Raw genomic sequence first — 16,930 nt, 5'->3', positions numbered from 1 at the left:
CACACGTTTTTAACTGTGTGTGCATGCATGTGTGTGTTGCCTGTGGCAATCGGCAGACACATGAATTCTTTTAATGAAGGATGGCAGTGGCTTCCAACCATGGTGGCTTCTCTCTCTCTCCTGTTGAACGTGATCTGCCTCTGAGCACATGTGGGGAAAGACCTTTGGGGCTTTCCCTGGGCATCTGGCTGGCCATTCTGAGAAGAGGATGCTGCGCTAGATGGACCATTGGGCTGATCCAGCCAAGCTGAGGATGATGGATGGCTTTCAAGGAGGGTTAGACTCCTTTATGGAGGGCGAGGCAGGCAGGGCCTTTCCCTGCTTGTGATTCCCAGCAACTGGTGCCCAGAGGCATCCTGCCTCCAGCAGTGGAGATGGGACAAAGCAATAGCAGCCGTTGACGCCCTCCAGGAAAAGAATCACACTGCCAGGGAAGGGCCATATCCAGGGCTCACGAGAGGTTCCAGCCCCTCTCTGGTGGGCGCCATCAAGGGAGGTGTTCCTGGTGAGTTCTGGCACCTCTTTTTCTGGATAAATAGCCCTGGCCCTATCTCAGCAGCAGAGCCTCTGCCTTCCATTCAGAAGGTCCCAGGATCAGTCCCTGGCATCTCCAGGTGGAGCTCAGAGTGTCACCTGCCTAAAAGAAGCACTGCTGCTCAGACAATACTGAGCTAGATAGACCAGTGGTCTGATCCAGTATAAGACAGCCTCCTCCTGTGTTCCTAAATGTCCCTCCCCTGCTTGGTGTGATTTGTTATTATTTATTTACCATATTTATATACTGCTTTTCAGGTGGATCTCACCAAGCAGTTTACATAAGACTGTTATTAACTACAGTGGTACCTCAGGTTACAGACGCTTCAGGTTACAGACGCTTCAGGTTACAGACTCTGCTAACCCAGAAATAGTACCTCGGGTTAAGAATTTTGCTTCAGAATGAGAACAGAAATCGCGCAGCAGTGACGCGGCAGCAGCGGGAGGCCCTATTAGCTAAAGTGGTGCTTCAGGTTAAGAGCAGTTTCAGGTTAAGAACAGACCTCCGGAACGAGTTAAGTTCTTAACCTGAGGTACCACTGTATAGAGTGGATGCAATGTAGTAGCAAATGCTGCAATCCTAGGCATGTGTCTCCAGACATTAGTCTCTGTTAGCAAAGTAGCTGGAATAAAGCAGACATAATCCAGGGAGAAACTGCTAACTCCCAACAGACTAAAATCTCCAGCCAGTCAAAGTCTGCTTCCAGCCACACCAGCAACAGAATTAACCCCATAAGTCACACAAACTGAACGGTCCCTGCTGTTGTACTTCCAACTATCTCCCTGTGTTCAGTGGGACTTACTCCCGGGCAAGTGCACACAGAACTGCTGACGGAGAGTCTGAGCTGTGGACCAGGAAGTCCCTGCTGGCTGGCGCTGATGGGACTTGTCACCCAAAGCATCCTCAGGGCACCATGTTGGTGGAGGCTGGAGGGTCCCAGGGTCAGATTCAGTTTCAGGCAGCTTTAGCAGTTCATAGCCATGAGGAGTTAATGAACAATTCCCATTATGGCTTTGAAGATTAACAAAAACCTAAGTACGCTTGGCTGCCTCTGCTTGCATTCATCCCTGTTGCTGTTCCTTCTTGCTTTAAACTATAAGGTCCTTGGGGCAGGGTCTCCACCAGGGATCTATCCTCCTGTTTTCCTGTCTCTCTCTTTACGTTTGTTTCTCCTGCTTTGTGAAAACGGCTAAGTGCATTAGAGGGATCTTCAGTCAAATGCCCGTGTCTAATTTAACATCAGGTTCATTTCTTAATTCTGCTGGCAAGAAATAAAACAGCAGCAACTGATGGATACTTGTGGAGTAATTCCGATTTTGGAAGCTGGGGCGAGGGGGAAAGAACAGCACGAGACTCAAGGAAAAGGCCTGCAGAGCAGGCAGCCGTGAAATCTTGGCCAGGGATGAGATGACACTTAGCAATGCGCCAAGCCACATTGGTGCTTGAGGGGTCTTGACTGTAGAGGCGCCATTTTGCCATTAGGTGGAAGTGTTGAGTTTACTTGGTTTGAGGAAGATTGCTTGGTGCTAAGACATAAGAGTCCACATCAGGATGCACTTCTGAGCCTGCAGACGAAAGGAAGCGGCTGGTTCCAGGCTAGATCAATGGGCTAATTGTCTGTGAGCAGAGAGCGGCATAGAGGCTGGAAGAGCCTTAGCTCAGGGGGAGCATCTGCTTTGCACGCAGAAGGTCCCAGCAGGTTTAGTCTCCGCATCTCCTGGTCCAGCTGCAAAAGACTCCCTGCGTAAAACCTGGAGAGCCACTGCCAGCCAGTGTAGGCAGTACTGAGCTCAGTGGGGAAATGGTCTGACTCTGAATAAGACACTGTCCTCTGCTCTTGGGTGGGCTAAGTTAGGAGTCAGGCAACTTCCTGATGGGAAGATGGCTGTTGTCTCTTGGGACACGCATGAGAAGCTGTGCATTTCACCAGAACAGGCGGCAGGAGTTGGCTTTGCTCTGGAAGTGGGTTGTTCTGACTTCTAGCTTTATTTTAGACTGGATTTTTGTATAGTAGGGCTGTGATCTCAGCTTCTGGTTACTCAAACCACAATTTGGGGCTCAGGATTCTTTCATTCTGGGCGTATGTCTTTTGCACCAGGCACCATTCAGAAGAGCTTGGGGTAAAGAACTTAAGAAGAGCCCTTCTGGATGCAGCCGTCTTGCCCAGCATCCAGCCAGATGCCTCTTTGGAGTTTCTGGCCTTTGAACTCAATGGGTCTGTGCTGAGCGCCTGCTCTTTGATGCAGTCCAAAAACCGGCAACTTGACACACATGCTGAGTACAGCACCAGACGTCTTGTAGCTGATAAATTTGTCTGCTTCATGAAAGGTGGAATTCTCTAGAACCTTTCCTTATCAGTCCAGTGCAGAATTATGTGGAGTTGGGTGGAACTGCTGGGTGATGGCATCTGTCTGGGAAAGCAGCCTGAGCTGCTCTGCTATGTCCATTGCACTTTGCAGCATTTGATCCACAGAGGTGTTGTGGTTTTTGTTTTATTTTATTATTTCTTGCTGTTCCATTCCAAGGACCTTGGGATGCTGCTGGGGTTACTTAAAGGGTGACTTGGAAGCCCTGATTCTTTATGCGTTTTGTTCTTTCCTCCCCTTGATCTAAAACATAGTTCAGGCCATCAGGGTGGGGAGGACCAGAGTGAGGAACGCTGTCATCCCTGTCAGATTTCCAGTCTGCAGCCCATATCTGCCTCCCCTTGCTTGATATTTCACTTGTGGTGCCTGCTTTCACTTGAAGTGAGTTTAGAAGGCTGCTGCCTCTGTGCCACAAGCCCTGCTGCTGGTCTGCTGAAGGAACAAGCCTTAAGGCAGCCTTTGCCCACCCAGCACCTGCAGGAGTTTTGGACTACAACTCCCATCACCCCATAAAGGAGCTGGTGGGAGTTGCGGTGCACCAGGTTGACAAATGCTGGCATGCTGTGGCGGGTAATGCTGGGTCTCTACCCTGAACCCTCCGGCTTTCTCCAGGCTCCCCCAGCACCTTTGCCACCCACGGGACCATTTTTAAAATCCCGCTTTAAAAGTCAAGGTTGGCACTGATGCAAACCCAGAGAGTGTTGTTTTCTAAATCCTGCAGTGCAGTCCAGAGATCCAGATGCCAAATTGCTTCCATTACTGGATCCCTGGAGTGCCCTCTCCTTGCAGAGTCCATCACTAAAGGCCATGGCAAGGTCATTTGCACGGAGGGGAGCCTCTTCCTTAACATGCTCTTGCATCTCCAGCTTAGACTGGAACAGACCCTGGACTGAGACAGATGCTGTAGCTCACGGGTGGGGAACCTCAGCTCTGCGGACGGAATAGGGCAACTGGGCCTCCCCCTCCAGCTCCTGAGACTCTCCTCTGGCCACACCCTTTCTCCCAGAGCACACTGGCCCTGCTGCCGGTCCTTTCCTGTGCTTTTTGCCAGGCTGCAACATGCTCTGGAATTGTGATGTGGGCTCTTACGATGTTCTTCACCTACATGCCTGGGATGTTGATGTGCATGTCTGTGTGCACACAAGCACCCCACACGGCAGGGGCAGCAGCTGTCATGCCACCAGGTGATGCTGGGATCCCCCCCCCAGCCCCAGTCAGCATAGCCAGGGGTCAAGGGGGATCGGTGTTGTGGCCCACCAACCTCTGGGTGGCTTCCCTTTCCACACTGCAAGCCCCAGGTCTGTGGAATAGTGGAGCAAGCGCCATCCCAGTTCTACAGACTCTGTCTGGAAGTTTCTGCTTATGGTCCCTCCTCTCCAAAATACTCTCCTGGACCCCAGTGATGCAGGAGTTTGCCAAGCCTGTGCAGTGGAGAGGAACAGAGACAGCGAGAAAGCCCATGTGGCATAGTGGTGAGATTTGAGCATTGGGCTAGTTTTTGGGCGATTCTTGGCCAAATCCCTCCTCCTCCAGTCGTGCTCATGGATGTCCCTGGGCCATTCACTGCCTCTCAGACTAACCTACCTCACAGGGCTGTTGTGAGGAGAAAACAAGGGAGTGCGAGAAACATGTATGCCACCTGGAGCTTGGAGGAAAGGAGCATACAATGCATACAAAGATGATGATGATGATGATGATGATGATGATGATCTCATTGTACGTACATTTCATGCCAATGTACAAAATACAATAAAATCACCCAAAAAGCAGTTTAAAACAGCACAGGAAATAATGGCAGTTAAATAAAAAACCTCTTTCTTTCTTTCTTTCTTTCTTTCTTTCTTTCTTTCTTTCTTTCTTCTTTCTTTCTTTCTTTTGCGATCCCTCGTAGCCAAGTAAGATTGTCTTCCATGAACACGGTTTTAACAATGAGGCCCTAAGTGACTGTGGAGGCCAATTCTGGATCCACACGTCCTTCCACAGTGGGGACATTGGTTTCTGGGGGGGGGGGGTGTTTATCACGGAGAGAGTTTGCCAAGCGTGCCTTCCTCTTAGCACATTTCTCCCTTGCGTCCTGAGTTCGAGTGTCTTCAAAGCCCATGACACCTTTGGTAAAGGCTGTTCTCGAACTGGAGCACTCGCAGGCAAGTGTTGTTGTTGTTGTTATCTCCTTGTACATACCTTTCATGGCAATGTAAAAATACAATAAAATCAGCCCCAAAACAGTTTAAAACAGCACACGAAATAATGGCAGATAAACTTAAAAACAGTACAGAGCTGACAGCTGTGGCAGAGAGTCAAGGTGAGACAGTCTGTTAGAAGAAAAACGTCTTCAGCTGGAAAGTGCAGTTTGTGAGTTCCTGTCACATCTGGACAGGAATGCTGCTCCACAGAACATGAGCAGCAACACTAAAAGCCCTGCTCTGAGTTACTGCAGAATAACCGCTTGTGGGATCTTCGGAACTTGCAGAAGCTTTTTCTCAGACCACAGTGATCTGCTGGGGATAAAAGGGATAAATCTCAAGTAACCTAGTCTTGTGCTGTATAAGTTAGTACCAACTTGACCCAGTAGTGCTTGGGGGTGGGGGGAGTATTGCCTACAAATGCATATTTTAAGGACATTAAAAACACATTATATTAGGGGGGGGATGCTTGCAAAAATGTGTACATTAGGAAAAACTCTAAGCAGAAACTTAAAGAATAAATGGATCAAAAACTGATGTGTAAATGTGGAGAACTACACTGAAGAAATTGGGAAAAAGAGTTGGGAGAAGCCAAAATTGACCGAGTTTGCCCATCCCTGTTTGTGCAGGAGAGTCTCCCCTGGACAAGAGCTGAGCCCCTTGCCTGCCCCTGCTTTAGGCACCAGAATGCCTTGGCCTGGCTCTGTTTTGCTTGTGGCAAGCTTGCCACGCCACCCATTGATTCCCCTGCCTGCTGACCGGCATTCCCCCTGAGGCCCTGGCACCTGCATCTCTGCTGACACCCCCCCCCCCCGCCGCCGCGAATGGGTTGGCAGCCAGCAGCCGCTTGTTGCTGAGAGGCAGGCAGCTATTAAATATCCCTGCCTGACATAATGATGGCAAGAAGAAGAAGGAGAAGCGGAACATCTTCCATTAGCATCTGGCTCACCCTGCAGCGGCCACAGAGGCAGGAGGAAGGCAGCCTATATTTTTAGGCAGGATGCAACGCAACTTTCCGGCTCACCCAAAGGTGGGGAATAGCTAAGGGAGGAAGAGCGAGAGAGGGAGAGATTGAAGCTGGGCTCAGGTTTCGGCTCAAGCGTTGGGCTATGGCAGCACGGCAAGGGAAGTCTGGGCCAGGCAGTGCTGTGAGTATAAAATGTGCTTTTCCTTCGCACAAAGCCTCCTGTCCCTCTGCTTTCACCCCACCCCCGCCCTGCTTCTCTTGCTCTGGAAATTGCCTGCCTGTCAGAACTGGGGGGTGGAGGTGGGGTAGCATTTCAGCCCTCAAAGTTCCGTTTGCATGTTGCTTCACATGTACTTATTTATGTGTCTCTCGAGGGCAGGGGAAAGCTCACACAGAAGGGGAGAGTCCATCTCCCCCCCCCCCCCCCAAGCTGACATAGCAAGCCACCCTTACCCAATTTCTGAGTTGCCTTACAGGCCTCTGGAGTGAGAAATTCCCTTTCGGCTCTGCCTAGTTGTTTGGACCTTAGGACAACATGTAAAGTTCAGGCCAGAGGGTGGTGGCAGCTGCAGAGTCTTGTCCTCCAGCAGATAAAAAACTGAGCAAGCAGAAGGGCACACAAGACTTCTCTTAGACAAGCTCCTAAATCCATTTCTGCACGGGAAAAACAAGCAAACTGATGTCCTCCTCTGTCCAAGTTTAGTGAGCTAATGGCTTTATTTCACTTTTCCTTGGTCCTCTTTCCACCATCTCTCTCTCTCTCGCAGTCACCCTTTGTGGGGCCACACTCACTACTCTGCATGGAAGGGCCAGTGTTCCTTGGTTGCAGCTGTTCCAGTAAGCCTCAGCGATGGCATGCAATCTGTGTGTTTGCCTTCAGATGGCTGAACTGCAAGCCATCCTACCCTTGTGGTTGCCCAGCGCAAAGTGAGGGACACCCCTTCCTCTGTGCATTGCAGAGAACTTGGGGGCAGGAGAGGTGTGTGATTTACATGGAAACTTCAGCTTCCTGAAACAAATCACAAACCAAAACACACACTTCGGCAGTTTGCAATGCAGTTCCCCAGACAAATAATGTGTACCACGATGCATACTTACATACGTGAAAGTGTGCATGTAAATGCATATATTAGTAAGACTAATATACAAAAAATGCATTGTGGTAGAAAAATTTGTTTGCAAATTTTGTTGCATACAATTATGCATATGAAGCATATATACAAAGTGCATATATACACATGGAGGAGGGAGAAAGGTTGTTTTCTGCTGCTCCAGAGAAGCGGACACGGAGCAATGGATCCAAACTACAAGAAAGAAGATTCCACCTAAACATTAGGAAGAACTTCCTGACAGTAAGAGCTGTTCGACAGTGGAATTTGCTGCCAAGGAGTGTGGTGGAGTCTCCTTCTTTGGAGGTCTTTAAGCAGAGGCTTGACAACCATATGTCAGGAGTGCTCTGTTGGTGTTTCCTGCTTGGCAGGGGGTTGGACTTGATGGCCCTTGTGGTCTCTTCCAACTCTATGATTCTATAATTCTAAAGTGGTATATACAAATTGTGTAACAGTAATATATATATATTAAAATGCTGATGAATTTTCATGAAGAATCTTTTTTTAAAAATTGCAAACTGATGCAGAAATGCGGAGAACTTGGAGCTGGAAAAACTAGTGAAATAAAGTGACATTGGGATGCTCCTCCTCCTAGGGCCAGAGACTGCCTTCCACCAAGGGCTCTAGCATACTCTGATAGGTGCGGGTGGGACCAAGTTCTCTCTCCCCACACCTCCGCCTTTCTCTTTACGCCACAGCCTTTGGAGATACTCGGAAGCAGCTGGAGAGATTCCTGCCACTTCTGAAAGAATCTGAAGCGAAGGGAGAGCCTGGTTGCTGTCTTCTCCTGAGTCCTTTGCAGGTGCCAGAGGACTTGGATGAAGAGCAGGATGGAGTGGTCATCATTGACCCACAAGCAATGGCTTCAGTCAAGGCCAGCCAAAATGTTTGAGGCCCCCGGATATGGATGCATCCCATAGGCCTGTAAGACCATTCACTTGCAGAAGGCCTTCTCCCACATTTGCCATTGTGGGGCTTCGTGATGCCAGAACAATATCAGGGTAGCACACCTGTCAGAATCTCACAGATGCTGGCATCAGAGGCCTTCTCTTGGGTACTTATAATGGCCCAAGGATCACTCACTACCCAAGCACCCTCCCCTCCCACCTGATTTGCAGGGGACCCTCCTGCACTTCGTAAAGAGCAGCTGAAGCTCAAAGAGACGATTTTGATGTGCATGTGTGGTGGTGGGGAGAAACTAAGGGCTATAGCTCAGAGGTAGAGCATCTGCTTTGCATGCAGAAGGTCCCTGGTTCAATCCCTGGCGTCTCCAGGGAAAGCTAGGAGAGACTGTCTGAAGCTTTAGAGAGTCCCTGCCAGTCAGTGTAGCCAATACAGAGCTAGATTGACTGACTGTCTGACTTTGTATATGGCAACTGCCTGTATTTCTGTGCTGGAAGGGTGTGCATCAGGACGGAGAACCTCAGATACCAGGGAAGTCCAGTGCCCCTTCAGACTCCTGGGGACCTTCTTCAGACCAGATCCCCTCCCGGCCACGGCCTCTCTTCCCAGGCCACATCATCCTCAGGCCTTGCTTCTCACCCTCCTGGATTGCTTGTTGTCAACTCTGGCTTGCCTCAAAGGGGGTGGGATGGGGGAGGGGTGTATAAGCTATCCTACTGTACAAAAGTAATGTTTTAATTTGTTGCTGTACCCATGTTTGCCTCTGGCTTGCCCAACACTGGCATGTGGCCTCCAGAAGATTGCCTGGAAGAGAATGTGGCCCTTTGGCTGCAAATGGTTCCCTACCCCTGGTCTGCAGGCTAGCACCATTTCCCCTAAATACTCAAAATAGTAATAGTGGTTGACCAGGTACCAGTGGAATAAAACAGAGGAGGGAAGGGATCTGGACACGTCATTCTGGAACATGAAAGGGCCATTTTATGAATGACCCAAAGAGGCTGGATTGGTTTGTGCCAAATGCTAATTGGCAGTGGTGAGGCTGCCATTTGGAGTTTCTGCCACATGCACCCAAATGCCTTCTGCTGGCCTTAGAGGTTGTCGCTTTTTAGGAATATGGGAAGCCGGTCCCTCTCTTTGTCCATGTGCTGCAGGGATAGCAAGACATGATGTTCCCCAGATGTTGCTGAACTCCAGCTCCCATCAGCCTCAGGCAGAAGCCCATGGTCAAGGATGATGGGAGTCCAGGAACTGCTGGAGGGCAACAGACTGGCTGCCATTGATTTGGTCCAGTGTTGTCTATTCTGAATGGCTGCATCTCTCCAAGGATTCAGGCAGAGTTCCTTCCCTTCTTAGGAGAAGGAATGGAGCTCAGTAGCAGAGCATCAGATTGGCCTGCAGAAGGTCCCTGATACAACCCCGGCATCTCCAGGCCAGTCTGGGGAAGATTCTTCTCTGAAACCCCGGAAAACTGCTGCCAGCCAGTGTGGATTATGGGGAGCTGCCCTGTGGCCTTCTAAATGTTGCTGGACTCAAACTCCGATCAGCCCCATCTAGCTTGGCCACTGGTCAAGGAATTGGAAGTTGTAGTCTAGCAACATCTGGAGGGCTGCAGGATAGCCAAACCTCATGTAGACCATAGTGAGCTAACCAAAACAGGAATCTGGCCCAGTGTACAGCAGCTTGCTGTCATCACCTGCTTCCTGACCCTTTTACCTGGAGATACCAAGAGTTGAACATGGAACCTTCTGTTTGCAAAGTGGGCTTTCCACCGTAAAGTTAGGGCTAGTACCCAAAGCTGAGAGAGCTTTGATTGTCACTTTAGAATGGATCTAGTACCCCTTCATGGATCACTGCCTTGCCGTGGCAAAGGGGCTTGAATAACTCAGAGAAGCTATGAACTATGCCATGCAGGGCCACCCAAGACGGACAGGTCAAGGTGGAGAGTTTTGACCAAATGTGATCCACCTGGAGCAGGAACCAGCAAGCCATTCCAGTATCACTGCTAAGAAAACTCCATGGACAAAGACAACAGGCATATAAAAGTTATGACGCTGGAAGATGAGCCCCTCAGGTTGGAAGGCGTCCAACATGCTACTGAGGAAGAGCAGAGGACAAGTACAAGTAGATTCAGAGCTGATGAAGCGGCTGGGCCAAAGCTGAAAGGTTGCTCAGTTGCAGATATGCCTGGAAGCGAAAGGAAAGTCCAATGCTGTAAAGAAAAATATTGCATAGGAACCTGGAATGTAAGAACCATGAACCTGGGTAAGTTGGATGTGGTCAAAAATGAGATGGCAAGAATAAATATTGACATCCTGGGCATCAGTGAACTAAAATGGACGGGAATGGGTGAATTCAGTTCGGATGACCATCATATCTACTACTGTGAGCAAGAATCCCGTAAAAGAAATGGAGTGGCCCTCATAGTCAACAAAAGAGTGGCGAAAGCTGTACTGGGATGCAATCTCAAAAATGATAGAATGATCTTGATACGAATCCATGGCAGACCTTTTAACATCACAGTAATCCAAGTTTATGCACCAACTACTGGTGCTGAAGAAACTGAAATTAACCAATTCTATGAAGACTTACAACACCTTATAGAAATGACACCAAAGAAGAACGATGTTCTTCTCATTATAGGGGATTGGAATGCTAAAGTAGGGAGTCAAGAGATAAAAGGAACAACTGGCAAGTTTGGCCTTGGAGTTCAAAACGAAGCAGGGCAAAGGCTAATAGAGTTCTGTCAAGAGAACAAGCTGGTCATCACAAACACTCTTTTCCAACAACACAAGAAACGACCCTACACATGGACATCACCAGATGGGCAGCATCAAAATCAGATTGATTATATTCTCTGCAGCCAAAGATGGAGAAGCTCTATACAGTCAGCAAAAACATGACCTGGAACTGACTGTGGCACAGATCATCAGCTTCTTACAGCAAAATTCAAGCTTAAAATGAAGAAAGTAGGAAAAACCACTGGGCTGGTAAGATACAATCTAAGTCAAATCCCTTATGAATACACAGTGGAAGTGAGGAACAGGTTTAAGGATTTAGATTTGCTGGACAGAGTGCCTGAAGAACTATGGATGGAGGCTCATAACATTATACAGGAGGCAGCAACAAAAACCATCCCAATGAAAAGCAAATGCAAGAAAGCAAAGTGGCTGTCCAACGAGGCCTTACAAATAGCGGGGGAGAGAAGGCAAGCAAAATGCGAGGGAGATAGAGAAAGATACAGGAAATTGAATGCAGATTTCCAAAAAATAGCAAGGAGAGATAAGAAGGCCTTCTTAAATGAGCAATGCAAAGAAATAGAGGAAAACAACAGAATGGGAAAAACCAGAGATCTGTTCGAGAAAATTGGAGATATGAAAGGAACATTTTGTACAAAGATTACCATAATAAAGGACAAAAGTGGTAAGGACCTAACAGAAGCAGAAGACATCAAGAAGAGGTGGCAAGAATACACAGAGGAATTATACCAGAAAGAAATGGATGTCTCGTATACCCCAGGTAGTGTGGTTGCTGACCTTGAGCCAGACATCCTGGAGAGTGAAGTCAAATGGGCCTTAGAAAGCACTGCTAATAACAAGGCTAGTGGAAGTGATGATATTCCAGCTGAACTATTTAAAATTTTAAAAGATGATGCTGTGCTACACTCAATATGCCAGTAAGTTTGGAAAACTCAGCAGTGGCCAGAGGATTTGAGAAGTCTACATCCCAATCCCAATCAGTCTACATCCCAATCCCAAAGAAGGGCAGTGCCAAAGAATGCTCCAACTACCGCACAATTGCACTCATTTCACATGCTAGCAAGGTTATGCTTAAAATTCTTCAAGGAAGGCTCAAGCAGTATGTGGACCGAGAACTCCCAGAAGTGCAAGCTGGATATAGAAGAGGCAGAGGAACCAGAGACCAAATTGCAAACATGCGCTGGATTATGGAGAAAGCTAGAGAGTTCCAGAAAGACATCTACTTCTGCTTCATTCACTATTCAAAAGCCTTTGACTGTGTCGACCACAGCAAACTATGGCAAGTTCTTAAAGAAATGGGAGTGCCTGATCACCTCATCTGTCTCCTGAGAAATCTCTATGTGGGACAAGAAGCTACAGTTATGGAACAACTAATAGGTTCAAAATTGGGAAAGGAGTACGACAAGGCTGTATATTGTCTCCCTGCTTATTTAACATATGCAGAATTCATCATGCGAAAGGCTGGGCTGGATGAATCTCAAGCCGGAAGTAAGATCGCTGGAAGAAATATCAACAACCTCAGATATGCAGATGAGACAACCTTCCGGGTTGGCGCTTCTGGTAATGGCGGATTTCCTCCGTTTCGGAGGAATCCGCTCCTTGGAAATCAGGGTCTGATCGCCACGGTGAGGCGGAGACCCGCTAGAAACCATGAGCAGAAGAAGCTCGTGGACTTGGGATTTGGCAGGTACCTTTTGCGCCTCCCCTACTCGTGGGGAGACCCGGTTTCGGGGCTCTGGAGCGACGTGGGGTGAGTGGTGCGGTACATCGAATCAACCGCTTATTTCAAGGAGAAAGGCATTGCTGTTGCCAGAAAGCGCGACTTTTCCTGTGGACATTTGGACTCTAAGTAAATATTCGTTAGTAAACAGAAAATTGGACTATTTAAACATCTAAATTTAGCATTTGAACGTGAAGGTCTAAACAGGAAGTTCACCTTCCGTTTTGTAAACAGATCAAAGCAAAGACGTCGCAAGCTAAAGCCTGGGAAAAGTACTCTGTAAAGTATTAAATTTTCACCATTTAAGAGATCGAATACCCCCTTGGAAGCAGGAGAAGAGGGGGGAATCTTTTGTGGACGGGCAGAATGGAAGGTGGTCTTTCTGCATGCAGAGTCAGCAGCCCCTACTTAGCTTTTAGGCATGGAGGAAGCTGTCTTAAAGAGAGCCAGACCATTGGTCCACGCATCTCTATAACTGAGTAATGGGGGGGGGGTCCTTTCCCAGCCCACCTGGAGACGCTAGGGATTGTCAATTTAATATTTATTAAGTTTTCATAGTATAATATAAACAAGACAAAAAAGAACAAAGAAGAAAAAGAAAAAATACAATAAAGAAAAAACACATTAACATATAAAAAAGCAAACACACAAAATAACAACAGTTAAAAACAACTTCATCTTTCAAAAGAAATCTTGCTTTAGCTTTTTTCCTGGACTTCCCCGTACCTCCCTCCTTTGTATTCCATTTCCATTGTTCGTTCAGCAAATCCTTTCCCTCATTTACTTTCATCTCAATTTTTATCTTAATATTTTAGCTTTCCCTTTCCCTCTCTTTACCACTATTTTTCCATAAACTTCGTAGCTTTTTTACTATAAGCCACTTAGCTTAAATCCAGCATCCTTCTAACATTCATTAATTTTACAATATTTCTGTAAATAGTCTTTGAATTTCTTCCAATCTTCTTCCACCTGATCTTCTCCCTGGTCGAGATGCCAGGGATTGAAACCTGGGATGATGTTCCCGCAACAGCCGTGTGCTCTTCCCACTGAGCTGCGGCTTTCTAGGGCCTTTGCACAAAGCCTGCCTCCATTCACAAATCTCTCTCCTCCCTGTGCTGCCCGCTCTCTTTTGCCTCTCCCCTCTCCTGGACTCGAGAGGCCTCCTTCTCTGGGCCAGGGTCCCACATAGGAAGTGTGCAGTTAATTATAGCCAGAGCATCTTGGTTATCTCATCTGCTCGGACACCTGCCTGCTCTACTTTCATTTTGAGAAGTGTAAGGGGGGGAGGGGGGCTTCCATTCCCAAAGGCTTATGCAAGAGTTCAAATTTGGGTAGGGTCAAGCTAAGCAGCAGAGAAGGGACCCACGTCCGTTTTCAGTGCTAAATGCAGGCTGCTGCTCTAGTCTGCGGGGTCTGCCCCTCCAGGGTCCGAGAAGGACACTGTTTCCCTTTGAAGAAAGCTGAAAGTGGCCCTGGAGCTCCTCCGGGTGACCTCTGCTTATGGGGCATGACTCGCTTGCATAACGTCCGTGTCCAGTTTTGTCTGTGTCCTGAGCATTTTTTCTGATTTGTTGTGGGGCAGACATAGGACAGCAAGCCTTTGTCCCTTTTTGCCTGTGCTGGGGTTGCACATCTTCCTCTTAACCATTCATTAATTCCACACTTATCAGTGCATTTCCTTGTCAGTTTTCTAACAGCAAAGAGTCCGTTTGTTTGTTTGTTTGTTTGTTTTAAAAAGTGGATTTGTTGTGACAGAGCACTTTATTCCCTTTTGAATTGCACAAACCTCAATTTCCCAGCATGTGGTTGAATACCTCCAGCAAAGTGCTGATAGTCTGGAGGCGACCTCAGACAGGCTTTGCTGCCCAGGCTGTGCAGGTGCTATTTCCTTTTGTCCTGCTGCTGTCTCTGGACAAACTGACTTAGCAGGTGTCTGAAGTGCGGGGGGGGGGGGGCAAGCATACTGTAAAACAAAGATCATGAGGCCTCTCTCAGGCCATTTTTTACATCCACTTAAAGAAAACCAAAGGGTTTGCACATAAGCATATTGTACAGCTTTCATGTTTGCCAAGGGCTCCAACAAACCAACTGCCTGCCTGCCTGCGAGCCTGGAGAGCTGCTGCCTGTCAGTGTAGGCAGCGATGAGATAGATGGATCAATGGTCTGACTCAGCCAGATCTAATCAGCCAGATCTATGGTTTCAGCTGAAAATCTATTAAGTTTTTTTAAAAAAACCACCCACTGGGAAAGGAGGCACGAGGCCCTGGCAGCATGCTGGAGTCCTCCTGCCTTCTTCCCAAAGCTGGGCAAGCTCTTACTGGGCTTGGGGAAGGAGGCAAGAGGCCCACGTCCCAATCTTTCTTGGCTGAACTTTGGAGGGTTTGCTGTAGTCAGCTATGACGCCTCTACCTGTGAACACCTGGGGAAAGCTGTAGGCAGGCTGAATGTGATGTTTCTGAAAGAGGTGAGAATTACGTAACAGACACATCACTAAAACTTAATTTAAACAATGTGAGATTTGGTTATCATCTCTTGTTTATAAGAATGTACCAATGTTATGTTTGTTTTTCATTTTTTGGAAAAAAGATCTGGTCATGTTCATGAACTTACATGCTAACTTTTCTATTTACCCTTTTTTGTGAGCTGTTCTGGGCAGAATATAGGTAGTGTGGGATATAAATGCTAAAAAAAGAAGAAGAAAGGCAAATGCATGTGTGGAAAGGCTGTAGTTCAGCGGTAGAGAACTTGCATTGCACACAGAAGGTTCCTCACTAGATCCCCAGCATTTCCAGGTAGGGCTGTAATCAGGGTGCCCTGGGACAAAGGCAGAGTCCAAGGCACCTCCAAAGAAAGGGGAGCTGTCCCACTTAAGACAAGGCAATTGGTAGGTCTGCTACAGCATGTCATTTGTTGACTGCATTGTGAGTGCAAAATCAGCCCACGGTCAGCTCTTGCGATAAAAACAATCTGCTGTGTCAGCCTAAGATGAGAGCTCCCAATGCTCACCCCAAATCAGGACATTCAGCTCCTTCTCTGCTTAGCTGGTCATTGTGGCCATACAGAGTCGGGCGGTCCTTTGGTGGACCTGGCACAAGGCAGCATCTATCTCCCTATGTCTTTCTGAGTTGGGAATACTTAGGCTGGCATTAATAATAATAATAATTTTTATTTATACCCCGCCCTCCCCAGCCAAGGCCGGGCTCAGAGCGGCTTACAAGCAATAATAAAAACAAGATGAATGATTACAACTTAAAAACAAAAGTAAAATACAACATGAAAATAATGTAACATTAAAATATTAAAATGTAGCCTCATCGCAGGAGGAGAAGGAAAAGAAAAAAGAAAGAGAGGGAGGGAGGGAATCAAATTGGCTCCAAGCCAAAGGCCAGGCGGAACAACTCTGTCTTACAGGCCCTGCGGAAAGAAATCAGATCCTGCAGGGCCCTGGTCTCATGAGGCAGAGCGTTCCACCAGGCCGGAGCCAGTGTCGAGAAGGCCCTGGCTCTGGTTGAAGCCAATCTAACTTCCTTAGGGCCTGGGACCACTAGGGTGTTGTTATTTATGGACCTTGAGGCTCTCCGTGGGGCATACCAGGAGAGGCGGTCCCATAGCTACAAGGGTCCTAGGCCGTGAAGGGCTTTAAAGGTCAAAAGCAGCACCTTAAATCTGACCCTGTACTCCACCGGGAGCCAGTGCAGCTTGAATTATGGATGTTGTTGGACTTAGGAGCTTTGGAAGGGGAGAAGTCCCTCTGAGATGTAAAAGCACAGTGATCAGTTGCAATATTGCTTTCAGTTTCATCAGCATTTAATGTTTTTGTTTAAGGCATCTGTTGGGTTTTTTTTTAATAAAATGTTAAAACTTAAAAATTTGCCAAAAACTAAATACAAAAAACCCAACCTGTTTTGTTTTAATTCTAATTGGATACTCTGAAGCAGGAGCGGGGAGCCCTCCAAGCATCCCTGGCGAGCCTGGCCATGGATGAGGGGAGCAGTAGTTCAACACGTCTGGAGGACTAAAGGGAAGCCCCTGACAGCTCTTGCGGAGCTTCGCGTCATAAGATATGCAACGCTTCTGCTGAAAATGGAGAAATTAGATTCAGTTTACATTTAACGGTAGTAAACCTACCAAATCCACACTCTGCGAAACAATATGCAAACTGAAGCACAGCTGTTCTTTAGCATTTGTACTTTTCTGAATGTCCTCAGTGCAGTTCTCCAGACAAGGAATGTGTGTAAAGATGCCTGTCTTTGAGATCTACAGGAATAGGTCGGTATACAAATTTAATAAAGAAATAAAAATAAATATTGTAGGGTAAGTGTAAATAGCATAGAAAAGTGCATTATATTTGGAGAAATTACTTTGTAAAAATGTGTGTTTTAGTGGTGGGG

At 47.4% G+C, this 16,930-nt stretch overlaps 1 protein-coding gene across 22 annotated transcripts in view; it reads left to right on the top strand.

Annotated features, from left to right (window-relative positions):
• The window catches only part of ANK1 (ankyrin 1), a 174,027-nt gene that overhangs the window by 58,424 nt on the left and 98,673 nt on the right, over nucleotides 1-16,930 (top strand). Inside the window, exon 1 of one of the 22 annotated variants that reach the window (XM_083456587.1) lies at nucleotides 5,967-6,232. The exons of 19 other annotated variants lie outside the window; for them this stretch is intronic. In XM_083456587.1, the coding sequence (XP_083312713.1) occupies nucleotides 6,194-6,232 (39 nt within the window). In that variant the 5' untranslated portion in view covers nucleotides 5,967-6,193. Of the gene's footprint in view, nucleotides 1-5,966; nucleotides 6,233-16,930 lie in introns of those variants that run through there. 2 more of the 22 variants (XM_083456583.1, XM_083456576.1) reach the window with 2 other exon arrangements.

Source organism: Podarcis tiliguerta (genome assembly GCF_965153285.1).
Source record: "Podarcis tiliguerta genome assembly, chromosome: 8".
In the NCBI taxonomy this organism is placed as follows: Eukaryota; Metazoa; Chordata; class Lepidosauria; order Squamata; family Lacertidae; genus Podarcis; species Podarcis tiliguerta.
The sequence above is the reverse complement of the archived record's forward strand: the minus strand, read 5'-3'. Positions and strand labels throughout refer to the sequence as shown.